Genomic DNA, 17375 nt, shown 5'->3' with positions numbered 1-17375 from the left:
GGACTGATAAGTCCTGACTCAGTATAAGGCAGCTGGTTCCTGATTCCAGTTATTCTTCTGTCCCTTTCCTTTATGGGGGGGAAAACCCCACCCTCTCCGTAGGGTGGGGGAAGGCCTGGTGAGGGAGTTAGCTCAGCTGTAAAACCTGCCTAGGTACTTTTGGTGTTATCAGGACATTTGCTACAGCCAAAGTCCAAACTGCTTCAGTGGTTTGAGCAAACTAATCATCTGGCATGGCTGAGCATGTGTTTGCTCTCTTCCTGAGCTGTGTGAAGCACAAGGTAGTTAGCTATAGAACATGAAATTTATATGAAGCAACCCAGAGGTTGGCCTGCCAATGTTACAGACCCAAGTTTGGGGTAGAACTGGATCATGAACTTAAAACATCAGACTTGCTGTTAATGGCCTGATTGATCAGGCCTGAGACACAGTACAAAGTGAGGTAGCCACCTCAAGTGGTAGGTTTTGAATGCTATCATAAGCAGAACCTTGGAAAGACCTCCGGGGCACTGCTATGTTCTTGCCTTATTCCTGTTAACTTTATGCGCTTTGCACAGCAGAATTCCCTGTTGGCTTGAACTTAATGATTAATTTATTTATACCCTGCCTTTTACTCTGGCAGGGACTAGAGGCAGCTTACAGATAAAAATAATAACAACTAAAAACATAGAAAAAAAACCATTTAAATTAAACACTGTTAGAATTAAAACTATATATAAAAATCTATTTAAAACACACAGATAATTACAATAAAAACAGCGTGGTGCCAGCTCTTTTGTTAAAAGCAGTTCCTAAAAGCAAATTAGATCAACAAACTCTTCACCTGTGAGTAAAAGGACAAAAAGGGGGCAGCCACTCTAACCTATTAAAAATAGTCAGTTCCTAAAATCCAGTTGGGACATAAAAGTCTTCACCTGCCACTAGAAGGACAACGAGGAGGCAGCCACTCTCAACTATTACCACCCTAAGTCCCATAGCATTTTGGATGCATCTTAAATACATCTTAAATATAGTTAAGAACATGGGAAGAGCCTGGTAAATCAGAAGAGTGGCTCATCTCGTCCTGCATCCTGTTCTCACAGTGGCCAAGCAGATGCCCCTAGGGGGAAGCCCACAAGCAGGTTCTGAGCACCACACCACTCTCTCCTAAAATAGGAGCTCAAGGCAGAGTTCATAGCCCGGTCCCTCTCCACTTCATCTTCACAAGTACCCTCTGAGATAGGTCAGGCTGAAGGTTGGTGACAGGCCCAAGGTCACCAAGTGAGCTTTGTCGCTGAGTGAGGATTTGAACGCAGGTCTACTCTGCCTCTCTAACTCAGTTTCCCCAAATCTTCCCACAGCACATAGTTAAACTATAGAACTCACTCCCACAGAAGGCAGTGATGGCCACCAACTTGGAAGACACCAAGAGAGGAATAGACAAATTCACAGAGGAGAGGGCTGTTGATGGCTACTAGCTTTGCTTTCACACTCATGTTTCTGAATACCAGTTGCTGGAAATGGCAGAAGGTGGTTGTGCTCTTGTGCTTGAGTCCTGCTTTGAGGGTTTCCCTTAGGAGCACTTGGTTGACTACTGTGAGGGCAGGATGCTGGATTAGATGGGGTATTTGCTTGGTCCAACAGGCTCATCTTATGTTCTTAACCTGGTTCCTTCCAGATGTTTTGTTTTTATAACTGCCATCAACTCCAGCATAATACAACCATGTAGATATGTTGCAGGCCAAAGCAGCTAGGTGGAACTGAATTTGTGGAGGCTGCTCTCACCAATACATCACACTCCCTCTCATTAAAACACACCGAGCAGATAAAGGTAGAACTAAGAGCTGGTTGTCTAAACCTGGTGGAGTGGTCTGGTGGAGTGGCTCCAAGTGTGAACTGGTTCATCTCTGGTTCAGAGTTCACATCAGTGGGCAGAGGGTCCATCCAGACTGGTATGTGTGTGTGTCTGTGTTCTGCAACACAGCATTGATGCAATAACAGCGCACCAGTGATGGATTTATACTGGACCATCCACACTAAACCATTCAGTTTATTGGTTGTTCTACTCTGCTTGCCTTGTGTTGCTGCTTTATTGCTTTCTAGAGGGGCACTTTAGCACTATAGTGCAACACCCTTCCTCCCCTGCCCAGAACATTTGTGGTATAAAAGGTTACAGGATATTACCTTTACTGGAGATCCATTGAATGGAAAGGAATCAGCATGCCCACCCTAAAACCTGTGCAGGCACAAATAGTATTCAAAGCAGGATCGGTATAATTGGGTATAACATGCCCAATACCATCATAAAAATAATAATGAACCCAAAATTAAAAGGACATATGGGAGGCCCCTTAGAGAAGCCACTCCCTTAGCCTTGATCCTTTGCATATGAGAATAGTAATGCTACTGACCTACCTAGTAGGAGTGTCTCCACCCCCATCAATAAGCTGAGATCTGAGGTCTACCTCTGAGGGTCTTCTGGCGGTTCCTTCACTGCAAGAAGTGAAGTTACAAGGAACCAGGCAGAGGGCCTTCTCGTTGGTAGTGCCCTCCCTGTGGAACACCCTCCCATCAGATGTCAAGGAGATTAAGAACTACACAACTTTTAGAAGACATCTGAAGGCAGCCCTGTATTGGGAAGTTTTTAACATTTGATGTTTTGTTATGTTTTTATATTCTGCTGGAGATAATACATGTGAATAGTAGTAGTACTGACCTACCTAATAGGGTTGCTGGAAGGATTACTGAGATAATACCTGTGAAGTGCTTTGAATGCTCAAATATGCCATATGAAATGTTGTGTCCTCATAGTTGCAATCCATTTTTCATGAATTAGTTGAATTGCCTTTACTACAGCCCACTAAGCATCGGAGGCTTGCCATCACTTGAGAGCCCAGTGTGAACCCACCCACAACGCTCCTTTCCAAACCCTAATAGCACGATCCTTGCCCTCTTTCACCTTTTCACAGATGTCCATCACAAAAGAGGAGAGGAGAACAGGTGTTCTCCTGACTCCTTTGGCTTCCTCTGAGAGGAGACACCTGACAAATCATCAAAAGTTAATGATCAAAAAGCTTATCTGAGCCTTTTCGTTTATAAATTTATAAGACAAAAGAGAAATAATAAAGCCACTGGATAATTAGTAACCAGCCTGAGGCTTTGGAAATCAAACTGACCCTAGATCTCGACACAGACTCTGGGAGAGGTGGAGGGGAAAGGTGGGGTGAGGCAAGGGGTCATTTGGGAGTCGGGGAGTTTTAAAGATCGACCCCCAAAAGGGGAAATGAGCAAAGAAAGATGATTTGAGGGGGTGGGTGCAGTTAAAAATAGGAGAAAGAAAGAAAATACAAGACAAGAAGGAACAATGGTGGAAGAAAAGGACTTTTGGAGTCTTGAGGCCTTTCTCCCTCCACTCACAGGTAAGAAGAGGCTCTTGCTTTGCTTGTGACACTGGGCTCAGAAGCAAAAGCAGTACAGCTAATTAATGTGACTCCACTGGGATCTGCATCACAGGGGTGGCTATTGCAAGGTCTTTGCTTAGTTTTTGTCAATCTTTTTGTCCAACGTAGAGCTCAAACCTACATCCCCAAGATTAAGAGTTTCATGCTCTACCGAATGAGCTATCCCACAGATTCCCCACTGACCTGCCTTCCATTTGCTCCCAAAATCAGAGCTGTGGTCTTCACAAGCTCTCCCTATCAGTAACAGAAGGGGCTGTTTTTGCATTCATATTTTCCCCAAGGAGCCCTTCCAAAGGAGCTCATGTAAATCCCTTCCCTGCGTACAGAGATTCTCCCCCAGCCCCTAATAAATATTATTAGATTTGACAACAGTCTGGAATTTTAAAAGAACATTTTTACTCCCCCCACCTCCAAATGGAGCTCATTTATAAGTAGGTTGTGGATATATTATGGTTAGCGAGAGTGGGAAAGAAAGTAAGGGAGATAGGAAAGAATGGTCACAACCTTCCTGCTAGGAACATTGGCATGAATTCCTAGGGAATCCTGTCTTTGTCCAAGGCTGGCAGCGCATACTTTGAACATGCCTGTTTTGTCTGTAACGACAAGATGGCTTATCTGAGTTATTCGAGACTGAGGGCAAGAGTGTTGTGTGTTTGGGGAACATGTCTCATGATGGCAACTCTATGGCGCTTCATTTCACATCTTTGAACACTTCTGCTGTAGGAACAATTATGTGGGCAGTTCCCCATGCTCATCAACCCCAACTGCCCGAAGATAGTTCCTTGCTTGCTCAGGTTTAGAAAAACGATTCTGGGATCTACAAGGCTAACTCTTCTACCTCCCATGTAACATCTGAAATGGCGGACAGGATAAAAAAAAAGAGATGTTTGCTGAGTGAGTTCCAAAGTTATTCCTCACCTAAAGAAGTACCTTCTTATCTGAATTGGACTTTGGGGCACTCTGTTGGCATGGGCCTGAAATTTTAGGTTTTAACTTTACCTTTTATTTAGAATGATCTCAGACAGGGAAGCTGGGTTCTTGTCCAGTAGTTGTGCTACAACATGAATCTCTATGCCTTTAGATCGGCTGCTAGCACTAAGGAAAGGGTTAGGGTGATTTGAGAAGGTAGAGGATAAAAAGGGACAGAGAGAGAGAGAGAGATTAGGCAGGAGATGCCCTTACTGTAAGAGTCTTTCCACCACGGCTTTCTGGTGTGCAGCCTCTTCTGGGCTTAGGTTTTCCAGCTCCTTCATTATTGGCGGAGTGAAGTCTTCTCCATCGTCAGAGGTCTCCTCTTCGGACATCCTGGACTCCCCCATCCCATTGGCAAGAGCCGTGAGTTCTGTGCAGGGTTCTCTTTTCTCAACTTGGATGGTGCTGGCAGTACGCTGCTGGCTGTCGCCATGCTGTGGGTAGGGGTCCGATTCCATCAGAGCTTTGATCAGTGTCTCCTTGCTCAGCCCAGATTCCAGGAGAGCCCCCAGCAGCTCCACCTGAAGATGAGTGAGTTTGGAAACCATGGTCTTTTAGTTCTGGCCGCTTCTCCTAAGGCCCGAGGTTTTTCTGACGTGCTCGACGCAGATCCCCGTGTTTGCTACACCATGTTTCTGAAGCCACCCGTCGGAGCGGAATAGAAATGGCAGCAGGTTCGGCCTTTGCAAACCCCCCCCCAACAAAAAAATTCCCCAAGAGGGGAAAAAAAGCAGCTTCAGACCCCCCACAACTGTCCTGAGTCAGTGCTGATAAAGGGACCCTCGCCTATCTGTTTACATTGGAGCAATGCAAATTCTCCAAGGTTCATATTTATCTGTGTGCTTAGGCAAGTTACTGAACTTTGGACTTCGGCATTGCAACAGCAGTTCACAAAGTGCCCAGGAAGGGAGGGAGAGAGAGAGGAAAAATAAGAGGGGGAAGAAGAGTGGAGGAAAAGGAGATGAGGCCGCACAGGAGACACCTCTTGAAGAAAAAGAAGGGACCAGGTGGTGGTGGAGAGGAGCAGGATCTGGGCATGGGAAGAAGTTTAATGGCATCTCCTAGAAAGGTACATAATAGAATGATACCAAGCTCAGTAGCAGAACATCTGCTCAGAAGCAGAAGCAGTCCCTGGCATCTCTAAGCAGAGTTGGGAAATAATCTTGCCTGAAACCCCGGAGAGCTGTTGCCAGTCAGTGTAGACAGTACTGGGTGAGATGGCCCAATGGTCTGACTCTGTATAAGGTAGCTTCCTATGTACCTTTGGGATGCGGCTGGAAAGTATAGAAAGGGCTGGCCCAGCACATTCTGAGATGTAGATGGTCCTCTCCTCCTCAAATGGTTCTCTCCCTCAGCTCCTAACTCACTGGGTCCATCAGGAGGTTGTCTTCCGGAAGAAGCCCTGTTGCAATGAAAATAAGCTGCAGAAGGGCATGGCCACGCTGTTCATGATAGATTTGACTTGAGGATGACAACCTATCTGTCCCACGTTCTGCTGCCACCAGGGATGGGTGGATCTCTCAATCTGGGTTTCCCTCACTTGTTCATATTTCCAAGTGTAAATTCAGTTCTTCATATTTCCATATCAGTTTGTGTTGTTTTTTTAAAAGTCCTCTTGAAAATTCATCAGAATTTTGGTGCAAATTTCTCCTAATTTGCATATTTTTTATTCTTCTTGTTGCTGTTTATATACAGCCTTTCCCCCAGACTCCTACTCAAGGGGACTTACACAAATTAAAACAACACAGATGAAATACAAAAAGCTATAAAGATGATAGTTTAAAAGTAATTGGACTAATAAATTAAAACAATATACAAACTTCTATGCAATTTTCCATAATATGTTATATTTCCCTATGTTATTTTCTCCTAATGTATGCATGTTTATGCACACTTTATCCCAGTCAATACAATTTTCTTTTTCACATTCGCTGGCTAGAGAACTGCACTGCAAAATTTGTAAAAGTGCACATTTTGAAGGATGGTTCTGCATTTCAGTCCGTGTATTGTTTCAGAAAGTGCAAATTCAGTAGGTCTGTCTTTATAGGAAAACCAAAATGACTGCCAATGAAAAACAAACCTGAGTAATCCAATTCCCAGGACAGTTCTGCAATTACACATTTCCACCCATGTTTTTTAAAAAATAAGATAAAAGACAAGTACGGTATATATTGCAGCTACACTGAGGAGATGTGATAGCCCTATATGCAAATATCTAAAGGGTTTTCATATGGAGAATGGAGCAAGCTTGTTTTCTCCTACTTCAGATGCTAGGACCCAAACCAATGGATTCAAAGTTACAAGAAAGGAGATTCAAACTTAACATCAGGATGAATTTTCTGACAGTAAGTACTATTTGACAATGGAAAAGACTCCCACAAGAGGTGGTAAAACTCTTCTTTGTTGGAGGTTTTCAAACAGAAGTTGGATGGCCATCTGTCATGTATGATCTAGTTGAGATTCCAGTGTTGCAAGGGGGGGAGTAGATGGCCCTTAGGATCCCTTCCAACTCTACAATTCCATTATTATTTTTTATTATATTATCAGGCAGGCACCTTCACAGTACTCTCTGGCACCTGCTAACAACATTTTGGTTTAGACAAGTCTATCCAGATGTTTAGAAAGTTGATTAGAGTTTTAATCTATTTTTAGTCTATTATTTTAACTTTTCAAAAATGTTAAATTACTGTATTGTTGCTAATTATTCTTATTGATAATCTTAGGGAAAGGTAAAGGGACCCCTGACCATTAGGTCCAGTCGTGACCGACTCTGGGGTTGCAATGCTCATCTCGCTTTATTGGCCGAGGGAGCCGGCGTACAGCTTCCGGGTCATGTGGCCAGCATGACTAAGCCGCTTCTGGCGAACCAGAGCAGCGCACGGAAAAGCCGTTTACCTTCCCACCGGAGTGGTACCTATTTATCTACTTGCACTTTGACGTGCTTTCGAACTGCTAGGTTGGCAGGAGCAGGGTCCGAGCAACGGGAGCTCACCCCGTCGCGGGGATTCGAACCGCCAACCTGATCGGCAAGTCCTAGGCTCTGTGGTTTGACCCACAGTGCCACCCGCATCCCTCGATTGATAATCATACCATAATCTTATTGTTTATTTATTATAATTATTATAGTAACACTTTGAACTTAGCCTAGTAACACTTCCATCCCTCTTTTGCAAAAGAGCCCAGGTTGGGAAATAAAGCAGGAAAACAGCAGAGCTTTTTAAAAACATGTAGGAACATCTGAAAACATTTCAAAGCAATTCAATATCCTCACAGTAAATAATTTAATGGCTGCCAACAGTGCCATTTTTCTAGAAAAGGAGGTGCTACTGCCAGAACTCACCATGAATGCCACCCTTGTTCTCTTAGAATGACAATGGTGCCCACCTGAGAGGTGCTGGAACTCAGGTTCCAGCTGAAAAAAACCCTCTGGTTGCCAGTAGCAGTATCTGTCAGCCTTCAAAGGCCTGGGTGAACATGATTAAAATAAATAAATAAATAAAATCTTCCTGAATGTTGTTAAGGAGGGAGACAGATGCACCTCTCCTACTGGGAAGGTGTTCCACAAACGGGAGCCACCACTGAGAAGACCCTGTAGTTTATCAGCACCAACTGGACAGTTCCATGTAGTGGCACCACCAGCAGAGCCTCCCCTACTGATCATAAGGCCCAAGATGGTTGATACTGAGGGAGCTGGCCTGCCCTTGGATACCCTAGTTTTCAACCTTTTTGAGTCCACGGCTCCCTTGCCCAACTACATTCTTTCTGTGGCACTCCTGTGGGGCTCAGGAGCCCAGTTATGTCGCCCCTCGCTTGCAGAGTTGGCAGCCTTTCGCCCTTTTTCCGAATACCCTCCCTTGTGGAGTGTTCCCTCCTCTCCCCTCTCCATGGGAGTCCTCTGGGCAGCCACTGCTGCTGTCCCTGGTTTCTTAGCTGTGCCCCCAGCCACAAAGAGAGGTGCTTTCTCCCACTGCCCTGCAAGGGCCTGGGACTTGTCTGTCCATTCCCAGCAGCAAGGGCTGGTGGACTGGATGGGATCCCTCACCCGCTTGCTTGCTTGCTTGCTTGCTTGCTTACTCCAAGGCCACCTGAGCTCCTGGGAACCAGCACTCCCTGGCCAGCCCTAAAGGCACCATTTGCCTGGGGAACTTGTAGCCTGGGCTGTTGCACAAACAGCTGCATAAACCTTTGGGAGGCAGAGACACAAGAGGACATCAGAGGAGGGAGGGAAAGAAGGAAAGAGGGACTGAGGCCAGTGTTGCCTGTGGCTCCCCTGACCATCATTCAAGGCACCCCAGGGTGCCACGGCACACTGGTTGAAAACCTTTGCCCTGGTGCTTTAATAGACAATCTGTGTATTACATATTCCTATTTGGCAGCTCAGGTACACAAAATGAAAGAGATCTTGACAGATCTCATCCTGCCCATTTACTTCCTGGCCTGTGATTATCCCATTATAGAACCAAGCCAGGCGTCTCCCTTGATGACTGGGCTGGTAGCTCCACCCAAAGTTTCTACGCCCACCTGTCCTCAGCAGCTGACAGGTAACTTATACAACCTGGCCAGAACCAGCTTTCCACAGGGAAACTTGTCATGTCCAGGGCTTGGCTTATGGTTTAAAAGGTTTTTGGTCAATTGGTCCTCAAGGCAATCTATATTGATAGCCATCTGTCAGGGATTCTTTAGTTATGATTCCTGCATTGCAGGGGGCTGGACCAAATTACCTTTTGAGTCTCTTCTAACTCTAACATTCTATGATGGCGACTTACAACAGATCAGTCTTCACCAACCTGATGCATGCCCACACCCATGTTTTTTGGACTACATCACCCATCATCTTATCTTTCCATCCCTTACCTTTCCTGCCCCGACCTGGCCACAGTGATCCATGCGACGGTCACCTCCAGGCTTGACTACTGTAATTCGCTCTACGTGGGGCTGTCCTTGAACCTGTCCCAGAAACTCCAATGGGTGCAGAATGCTGCAGCGAGGCTCCTCACGGGGTCTCTGCCATGGGAGCATATTCACCCAGTGCTTTTCCAGCTGCACTGGCTCCCGGTGGAGTACAGGGTCAGATTTAAGGTGCTGGTTTTGACCTTTAAAGCCCTTCACGGCCTAGGACCCTCGTATCTACGGGGCCGCCTCTCCCGGAATGCCCCACGGAGAGCCTCAAGGTCCATAAATAGCAACACCCTAGTGGTCCCCGGCCCTAAGGAAGTTAGATTAGCTTCAACCAGAGCCAGGGCCTTTTCAACTCTGGCTCTGGCCAGGTGGAACGCTCTGCCTCATGAGACCAGGGCCCTGCAGGATCTGATTTCTTTCCGCAGGGCCTGTAACACAGAGTTGTTCTGCCTGGCCTTTGGCTTGGAGCCAATTTGATTCCCTCCCCCTCTTTTTTTTCCTTTTCCTTTCTCCTCCTGCGATGAGGCTACATTTTAATATTTAAATGTTTCTGAAATATCTTCGTCGCCAGTGAAATATACTCAGAGTCGCGAAGTGATTTCATGCTCTTTATTCAGCTCGTAGTGGTGAGGAGGAATGAATGAATGTCCCCTCAAAGTATCTGCTTTATATACATTATTTACACAATGGGCTGCACATGATTGGCTAATTCCGGAATTCTACTGTAAGCCAATCAGGTTGTGGATTCACTTCTATCTGGAGCATGATTGGGTAGTTCCTGCCAACCAATCATACTGCTGCATTGTTCTAGGACCAATCAGACTGCTGCATTCTGAATCCTATTGTTCTAGGACCAATCAGACTGCTGCCTTTTGGATCCTATTGTTCTAGGACCAATCAGACTGCTGCAGTTTGGATCCTATTCAGCTCAGTACATAACACCCCTCCCCTCTAAGTTCCAGTCCTGCCCGGGAGGTCGCATTCATAGTCCTCGAGGTACGCCGGTGGCCTACGTGTGCGTTGCGGCCTGGGGTGTTCCCTGGTCCGGGGTTCAGGTTCTGGCTCGTGTTCCAAGGATGCTGGCTGTGATGGGGCTATTTGGTCTGGCGCAACCGGCTCGCTCAGTCGTGGTTCTGGTTCCGGTGTCCTTTCGGCCTCGCAGGTCCTCTCTGTATTTACTGATTCTGCCTCTCCTGCTGGCCCCTCGTGCTCTATGGGCCTCACTGCCCCTCTGTTCCCTTGGGACTCCTCTGACCTTTCCTCCTCCTGGTTTTCTCCCGGGAATCGTCGCCGTATCTGGTCGCAGTGGCGGCGCCAGCATTGCCCCCCATCTGTTAGCACCTCGTACGACACGGGGCCAGTGACCCTGGTGACTGTGGCGGGTACCCATGCTGGGCCTGCCCCAAAATTCTTTGCGTACACTGGGTCCTGGGCCTCGAAGGTCCGGGGGTTCCTGCCTTCCCCCACCACTACCTCATCCTGAGCTCTATCGGGGTGAAGGCGGTCCAATCTGATTGCAAGGCGCCGACCCATTAGTAGTTCAGCGGGGCTCCGGCCAGTCGTTGAGCTGGGGGTGCTGTGCTGTGCTAGAAGGAATGTGGCAAGGCGGTACTCCCAATCCCCTTGCGTCATGCGGCGAAGGGTGTCCTTGGTGGTCCGCACCATGCGTTCTGCTTGGCCATTGGTGGCAGGATGGAATGGCGCCGAACGGATGTGGCGGATGGCGTTCTGCGCTGTGAAGGTTTGGAATTCTCCTGACGTAAATGCAGTCCCGTTGTCTGAGACGAGAGTGTCAGGGAGCCCGTGGGTTGCAAACAGCCTGCATAGTACCCGGATGGCTGCGGACGTAGAAGTGGACGGTACCAGTGCGACTTCCAGCCATTTGGTGTAGGAGTCCACCACTATGAAGAATGTTTTCCCCTGAAAGGGGCCAGCGAAGTCCACATGCAGGCGTGACCATGGTGCCCGGGCGGACTCCCAGGACTGGACTGGGGCCCTTGGGGGATCTGGGCGGGATTCTTGGCAGGCCTGGCAGTGTTTGACCCAGGCCTCTATCTCTCCGTCGATCCCCGGCCACCACACATAACTCCTGGCAAGGGCCTTCATTCTTACTACCCCTGGGTGTGTCTCGTGTAGGGCTGTGAGGACCCTTTTGCGGAGGGGCTGGGGAACAACGACCCTGCTTCCCCATAACAGGCACCCCTTGTGGGCCGACAGTTCATGTTTGCGGGTTGTGTAGCCGGCGAATTCTGGCCCGGGGCTGCTGCTGGGCCATCCCCTCCACACCCAGTCCAGGACCCGGGAGATGACCCTATCTTTCTTGGAATGGTGTGCAACTTCTTGTGCCTGAATGGGGCGGTCGGGAAGCAGCTCCAGGCTCATAACCTCTTGTGCAGGTGCTGGGTCGGGGCCTGTTTCCGGTAGTGGTAGCCTGCTGAGGGCATCCGCATGGCCCATCGCCTTCCCTGGACGGTGAATCAGTGCATACTGGTAGCTGGCAAGGAAAATTGACCACCTGAGGACGCGAGGAGACAGCACTTGGGGGGTCTGCTTTTCAGGGGCAAATAAGCCAAGCAACGGCTTGTGGTCAGTCACCACGGTGAAGGGCCGCCCGTACAAGAAATCATGGAATTTTTTTACTCCCTTCACGATTGCCAGACCCTCCTTGTCGATTTGCGAGTAGTTCCGCTCGGTTGCGTTGAGTGTCTGGGAAAAGTATGCCACCGGTACCTCTCTTCCATCCGGGAGTTGGTGTCCCAGGACAGCGCCAATTCCATAGGGCGAGGCATCGCATGCTAGCACCACCGGCAGCCTCTCGTCGAAGTGTGCCAAGACCGAGTTTGAGACAAGCAAGTCCTTGACTGCCTGGAATGCGGCCTCCTGGCGCTGGCCCCACACCCAAGGGGCCCGCTTGTCCAGGAGTCTGTGTAGGGGCTCCGCTACCGCCGCCTTGTGGGGAAGGAAGGAATGGTAAAAGTTCAATAGTCCCAAGAAGGCCTGAAGTTCAGTCTTGTTCTTGGGCGCTGGGGCATCACAAATGGCCCGTACCTTGTCCCCAGTCGGGTGGACCCCTTCTGCGTCCACCATAAATCCCAGAAAGTCCACCTGAGGCACTCCTAGTAGACATTTTTCCCGCTTCACCTTGAGACCCGCCATCTGGAAACGGTGCAGAACGGTGCGGAGGCGGTCCTCAAACTCCTCTGGTGTGGGCCCGGCAATCAACACATCATCGAAGAAGGGGGTAACGCCAGGAATCCCTTTAAGTAGAGAGTCCATTAGATTCTGGAATATGCCTGGTGCCACGCTGACACCGAATTGCAGCCGCTTTACCCTGAATGCTCCTCTGTGCGTCACAATCGTCTGTGCCTCTGCTGTGGCCTCATCTACTGGCAGCTGTTGATATGCTTGGGCCAAGTCCAGCTTGCCAAAAATTTTCGACCCAGCCAGGGTGGCAAGAACATGGCTGACCACTGGCACTGGGTATGCATGGGCCGTGAGGGCCTTGTTTATGGTACATTTGTAGTCTGCGCAGATGCGGACCGAACCATTAGGCTTGACGGGCGTGACGATTGGGGTTTCCCAGGGGGCATTAGGCACCGGCTCCAGCACTCCTTGCTCCACGAGCCGGTCCAATTCCTCGTCCCCGTACGGGCCACCACTGAGGGCTGCGGCGAAAAGTGCCCCTTCAGCTGTTCCATTATTGTTTTGTATGGGACAGTAGCGACATCTTCAGGCGCAAGGAGAGCCCGGGCGATTTCAAACGTCTCCTCTCCGCAGACGCTGAAGAATATCGCCCTCTTCTTGGCGTCTTCTTCATCGGTGACCCCTTTGGCTTCTAGGAGGAAGGTGAAACGGGAGGCGTACGCTTCCCAGTCTCCGGATGCTGGGTTGAATGGCGAGAAGCTGTTGTCGGTTGCCATTCTGAGTTCCTTGTGTCCCGGAGCTGAAGCCTGGATACACGGTGCGAGGCAGCGGTGCGGCAGGTGGCGGTGCTGCGGTGCTGTGTGTGGCAGTCAGCTCAGCGGGATCCCACCTTCGTCGCCAGTGAAATATCTTCGTCGCCAGTGAAATATACTCAGAGTCGCGAAGTGATTTCATGCTCTTTATTCAGCTCGTAGTGGTGAGGAGGAATGAATGAATGTCCCCTCAAAGTATCTGCTTTATATACATTATTTACACAATGGGCTGCACATGATTGGCTAATTCCGGAATTCTACTGTAAGCCAATCAGGTTGTGGATTCACTTCTATCTGGAGCATGATTGGGTAGTTCCTGCCAACCAATCATACTGCTGCATTGTTCTAGGACCAATCAGACTGCTGCATTCTGAATCCTATTGTTCTAGGACCAATCAGACTGCTGCCTTTTGGATCCTATTGTTCTAGGACCAATCAGACTGCTGCAGTTTGGATCCTATTCAGCTCAGTACATAACAGTTTCAATATTTTAATGTTGTATTCTAATTTTGTTTTAAGTTGTATTCATTCAACTTGTTTTTATTATTGCTTGTTAGCCGCCCTGAGCCCGGCCTCGGCTGGGGAGGGCGGGGTATAAATAATAATAATAATAATTATCATTATTATTATTATCAGCCCCATCCAGCATGGCTGTGCTTCCATTAACCCCAGCATCGCACAGCTGTGCTGGCAGGGCCTGATGGGAGCTGTAGTGCAAAAGATGTTTTAAATGTACAAGGTGTATGCAGCCAAGCAAACACATGCAACTGCTTCAGCGTAGGTGCCGAGTTGGGGCTAGAGAAGTTTAGAAGCAGTGAGCAAATCTGAGAAACACAGGGGTTTCTGTTCTCCACTGCCGGCTTTCTGATTCTTCTTTTATCCAGGATGGAAAGGCAAGAAGACTGAAGAAAAACGTGGATAGGATGTGCACATTGTTGGTATCGGAAAGAAGAGTGCCACTTAGTGGTCAAACTGACCTGTTGCACTACTTTAAAACAGCCTGTTTGATGCATCGGATGCAGGAGTGAGGAACTTTTTCAAGCGGAGGGCCACATTCCCTTCTGAGTAACCTTAGAAGGGCCACATGCCAAAAGTGGGCAAGGCCAGAGGCAGAATAAAAAGTGGGTGGAACAATGAGTGCAAAATTTACCTTTGTACAGTAGGCTTGCTTCTACACACCTCACTCTCTCCTCCACCCAGACAAGCAAGAGGCATGATCGGAATTCAAGGGCACGTTAGGGCTGGGTGATATCTGATTTTCAACATCGCAATATATAACCAGCTAAACATCGCAATGTATTTATATATCACCATGTCTGAAAGAAGGATGGAGCTATGTAGAGGCATTGGCTGGCTTCACAGTTTTCTCCATACAGTGCTACCTCTGGTTACATACGCTTCAGGTTACAGACTCCGCTAACCCAGAAATAGTGCTTCAGGTTAAGAACTTTGCTTCAGGATAAGAACAGAAATCGTGCTCCGGCGGCACAGCGGCAGCTGGAGGCCCCATTAGCTAAAGTGGTGCTTCAGGTTAAGAACAGTTTCGGGTTAAGAACGGACTTCCGGAACGAATTAAGTACGTAACCAGAGGTACCACTGTATTGGGGTTTTTTTGCATAGCACGCGTGTGCACACACACACTATTTCACAATACAGTATATTGCCAGGTCAGAAACTATGAAACCAGTATCATGATGTGGACTTCAAAACGGTTTTGGAGGATATATCACCCAGTCCTACTGTGGATATAATTGGATCTCACCTATTGACTTTAATGCCATTTTGAGAGATTTGTGGGTTTTTTTACTGGATAGTGAGGTACATTTTAAATAAATAAATGTATATTAAAATTGTGTAGATCTCTCTTATATTTTTTACATTTTACTGCACCTTGAAATCACATGCTAAGGAAATTCCTCCCCCCCCCCAAAGTATTCTGGGCACTGTAGTTTTCCCCTCACAGAGTTACAGTTCTAACAAGCCTTAACAAACTGCTGTTGTTGTTGTTTAGTCGTTTAGTCGTGTCCGACTCTTCGTGACCCCATGGACCAGAGCACGGCAGGCACTCCTGTCTTCCACTGCCTCCCGCAGTTTGGTCAGACTCATGCTTGTAGCTTCGCGAAACTACTATAACAAACTACTATACCAAACTACTATACCCATAATATTTGGGGGGGGGGGGTGCGGGGCAGGGGCGGAAATGCCTTTTGAATGTGAGAAGAGGATCCTGGACCAGGTGGGCCTTCTGTCTGATCTAGCAGGCTCTTCTTATATTTTAAGGAAGTGACAGAACATGCCCAGTTCAAAACAAAGAATTATGTATGCAGTTAAACTATCAAAGGTCCAGAGTCCAGACCATGGGTAGGCAAACTAAGGCCCGGGGGCTGGATCCGGCCCAATTGCCTTCTAAATCCGGCCCACAGACAGTCTGGGAATCAGTGTGTTTTTACATGAGTAGAATGTGTCCTTTTGTTTAAAATGCATCTCTGGGTTATTTGTGGGGCATAGGAATTTGTTCATTCTCCCCCCCCCCAAAAAAAAATAGTCAGGCCCCAGACAAGGCCTGAGGGACAGTGGCCCCCTGCTGAAAAGGTTTGCTGACACCTGGTCCAGGCAGCATTGAAAGCAGACAGGTCCTTTATCACCTCAATGCCACCATGAGCACAAGTCATTGTGACGCACAATAAAATGGACTTTGGAGGAGGGGCTCAAAGGCTGCTACTCAAGTGTTAGATTCAGTTCCCTGTTAAAAAAGGAAGCTTTCTTGTGTACTGACCTTTTCATTCTCGAGGAGAGGAATAATTTCAAACCAAAGCAGCCTCAAACAAACCCAAGTGCCCTTAACTATCAAACCACTAAAATTGGTTCCCACTGATGAATCAACCTGTAGCTGGTGCCCCAAGGCAAGCTTGCAGCCCAGCAGAGCTGTCTCCTCCAGAACTACTCTCAAAGAAGCCCTGCTTACATCAGCAGTAAAACAAGTGTAAAATGAGCAGCAGACATGTGCAAAATTGTGAAACTTGGGCTCCAGCCTGTTTCACTTCATGTCCCTCTCCCCCACCCCCCATCTTCCCTCAATGTGGGAAACATTCATTTGCCATAGGCCAGACGACGACTAGCCCAGTTTCCAGCCCGTCCCAGTGGGGGAAAAAGACTGCTGAGGAGGAGCAGATGAGGCTTAACAGTGTTTAAAGTAGATGAAGCAATTCCACTCATTATCATTATGGTAATAATAGTAATTATGCCATTAACCTTTCTAGCAACTTTCCCAAGAGAGCCAGCGAGTGCTGTAATGCAGACACATCATAATGATGCTGTGGTCATACAGGCTGCAATCTTCAAACCACTTACTCTGAAGTAGTCTTATTAAAGTCCCTTGGGCACTTCTCAAGGGTAAGAAGTGGGAAGAGACTCTGTTTAATGTGTTCACTTCAGGGTTCTGGAGTGATAGGGAGCGTGCATCCCCCCTCTTTCTCTCTCTCTGTCGTGATATCTTTTCCAGCCCCTCCTCTCTCTCTTCTTTGATAGACAGAATCATTTGGTGTGTGTGGGAAATGCATTATTTTTCAGCATTATTAAAACTGCAGAAATGGCAGTTCTCCTGGGTTTTATCCAACTAAAATTTTTCTCAGAGTAGATCAATTGAAATTAATGGGCCTAAATTAGTCAGAGCATTAATTTCAGTGGACCTACCCTGAGGACACTTGACTATCACTATCTTCAGTTGTATTGCAGCAAATTAAGGGTGCACAATGAAAGCTGATTTGGAGTGCAAGAGCCTGCTGGTTAAGGCCAAAGGGGAACCCACCCAGCTCAGCACCGTTCTCACAGTAGCCAACCCAATTCCCCAAAGAAAAGCCCTCGACCAGGACCAGAGAACATCAGCACTACTCTCCTCAATTGTGATTCCCAACAAATGGTATTCAGAAGCATACTGCCTCCTAGTATTATCAACCTTGGTGAAAGTCAGTGTAAAGAGAGAGAAAAATGACAAAAATGTTTTACTTTTTAAAAATACAATGATACATTGTTTAAATTGAAAAAGATTTATTTCATTACAGATAATATAAATCTGTATATATGATATTATAAATTTATGTTTTCTTCT

General features: G+C 47.5%; 1 protein-coding gene across 3 annotated transcripts in view; it reads right to left on the bottom strand.

Annotated features, from left to right (window-relative positions):
* Positions 1 to 17375, bottom strand: part of HNF1A (HNF1 homeobox A) — a 47282-nt gene that overhangs the window by 14958 nt on the left and 14949 nt on the right. Inside the window, exon 1 of one of the 3 annotated variants that reach the window (XM_053369233.1) lies at positions 4623 to 5967. The exons of the other annotated variants lie outside the window; for them this stretch is intronic. Within the exon in view, the coding sequence (XP_053225208.1) occupies positions 4623 to 4960 (338 nt within the window). The 5' untranslated portion in view covers positions 4961 to 5967. Of the gene's footprint in view, positions 1 to 4622; positions 5968 to 17375 lie in introns of those variants that run through there. 3 annotated transcript variants of the gene reach the window in all.

The sequence above is a fragment of the Podarcis raffonei genome, chromosome 16 (assembly GCF_027172205.1).
Source record: "Podarcis raffonei isolate rPodRaf1 chromosome 16, rPodRaf1.pri, whole genome shotgun sequence".
Lineage (NCBI taxonomy): Eukaryota > Metazoa > Chordata > Lepidosauria > Squamata > Lacertidae > Podarcis > Podarcis raffonei.
The sequence above is the reverse complement of the archived record's forward strand: the minus strand, read 5'-3'. Positions and strand labels throughout refer to the sequence as shown.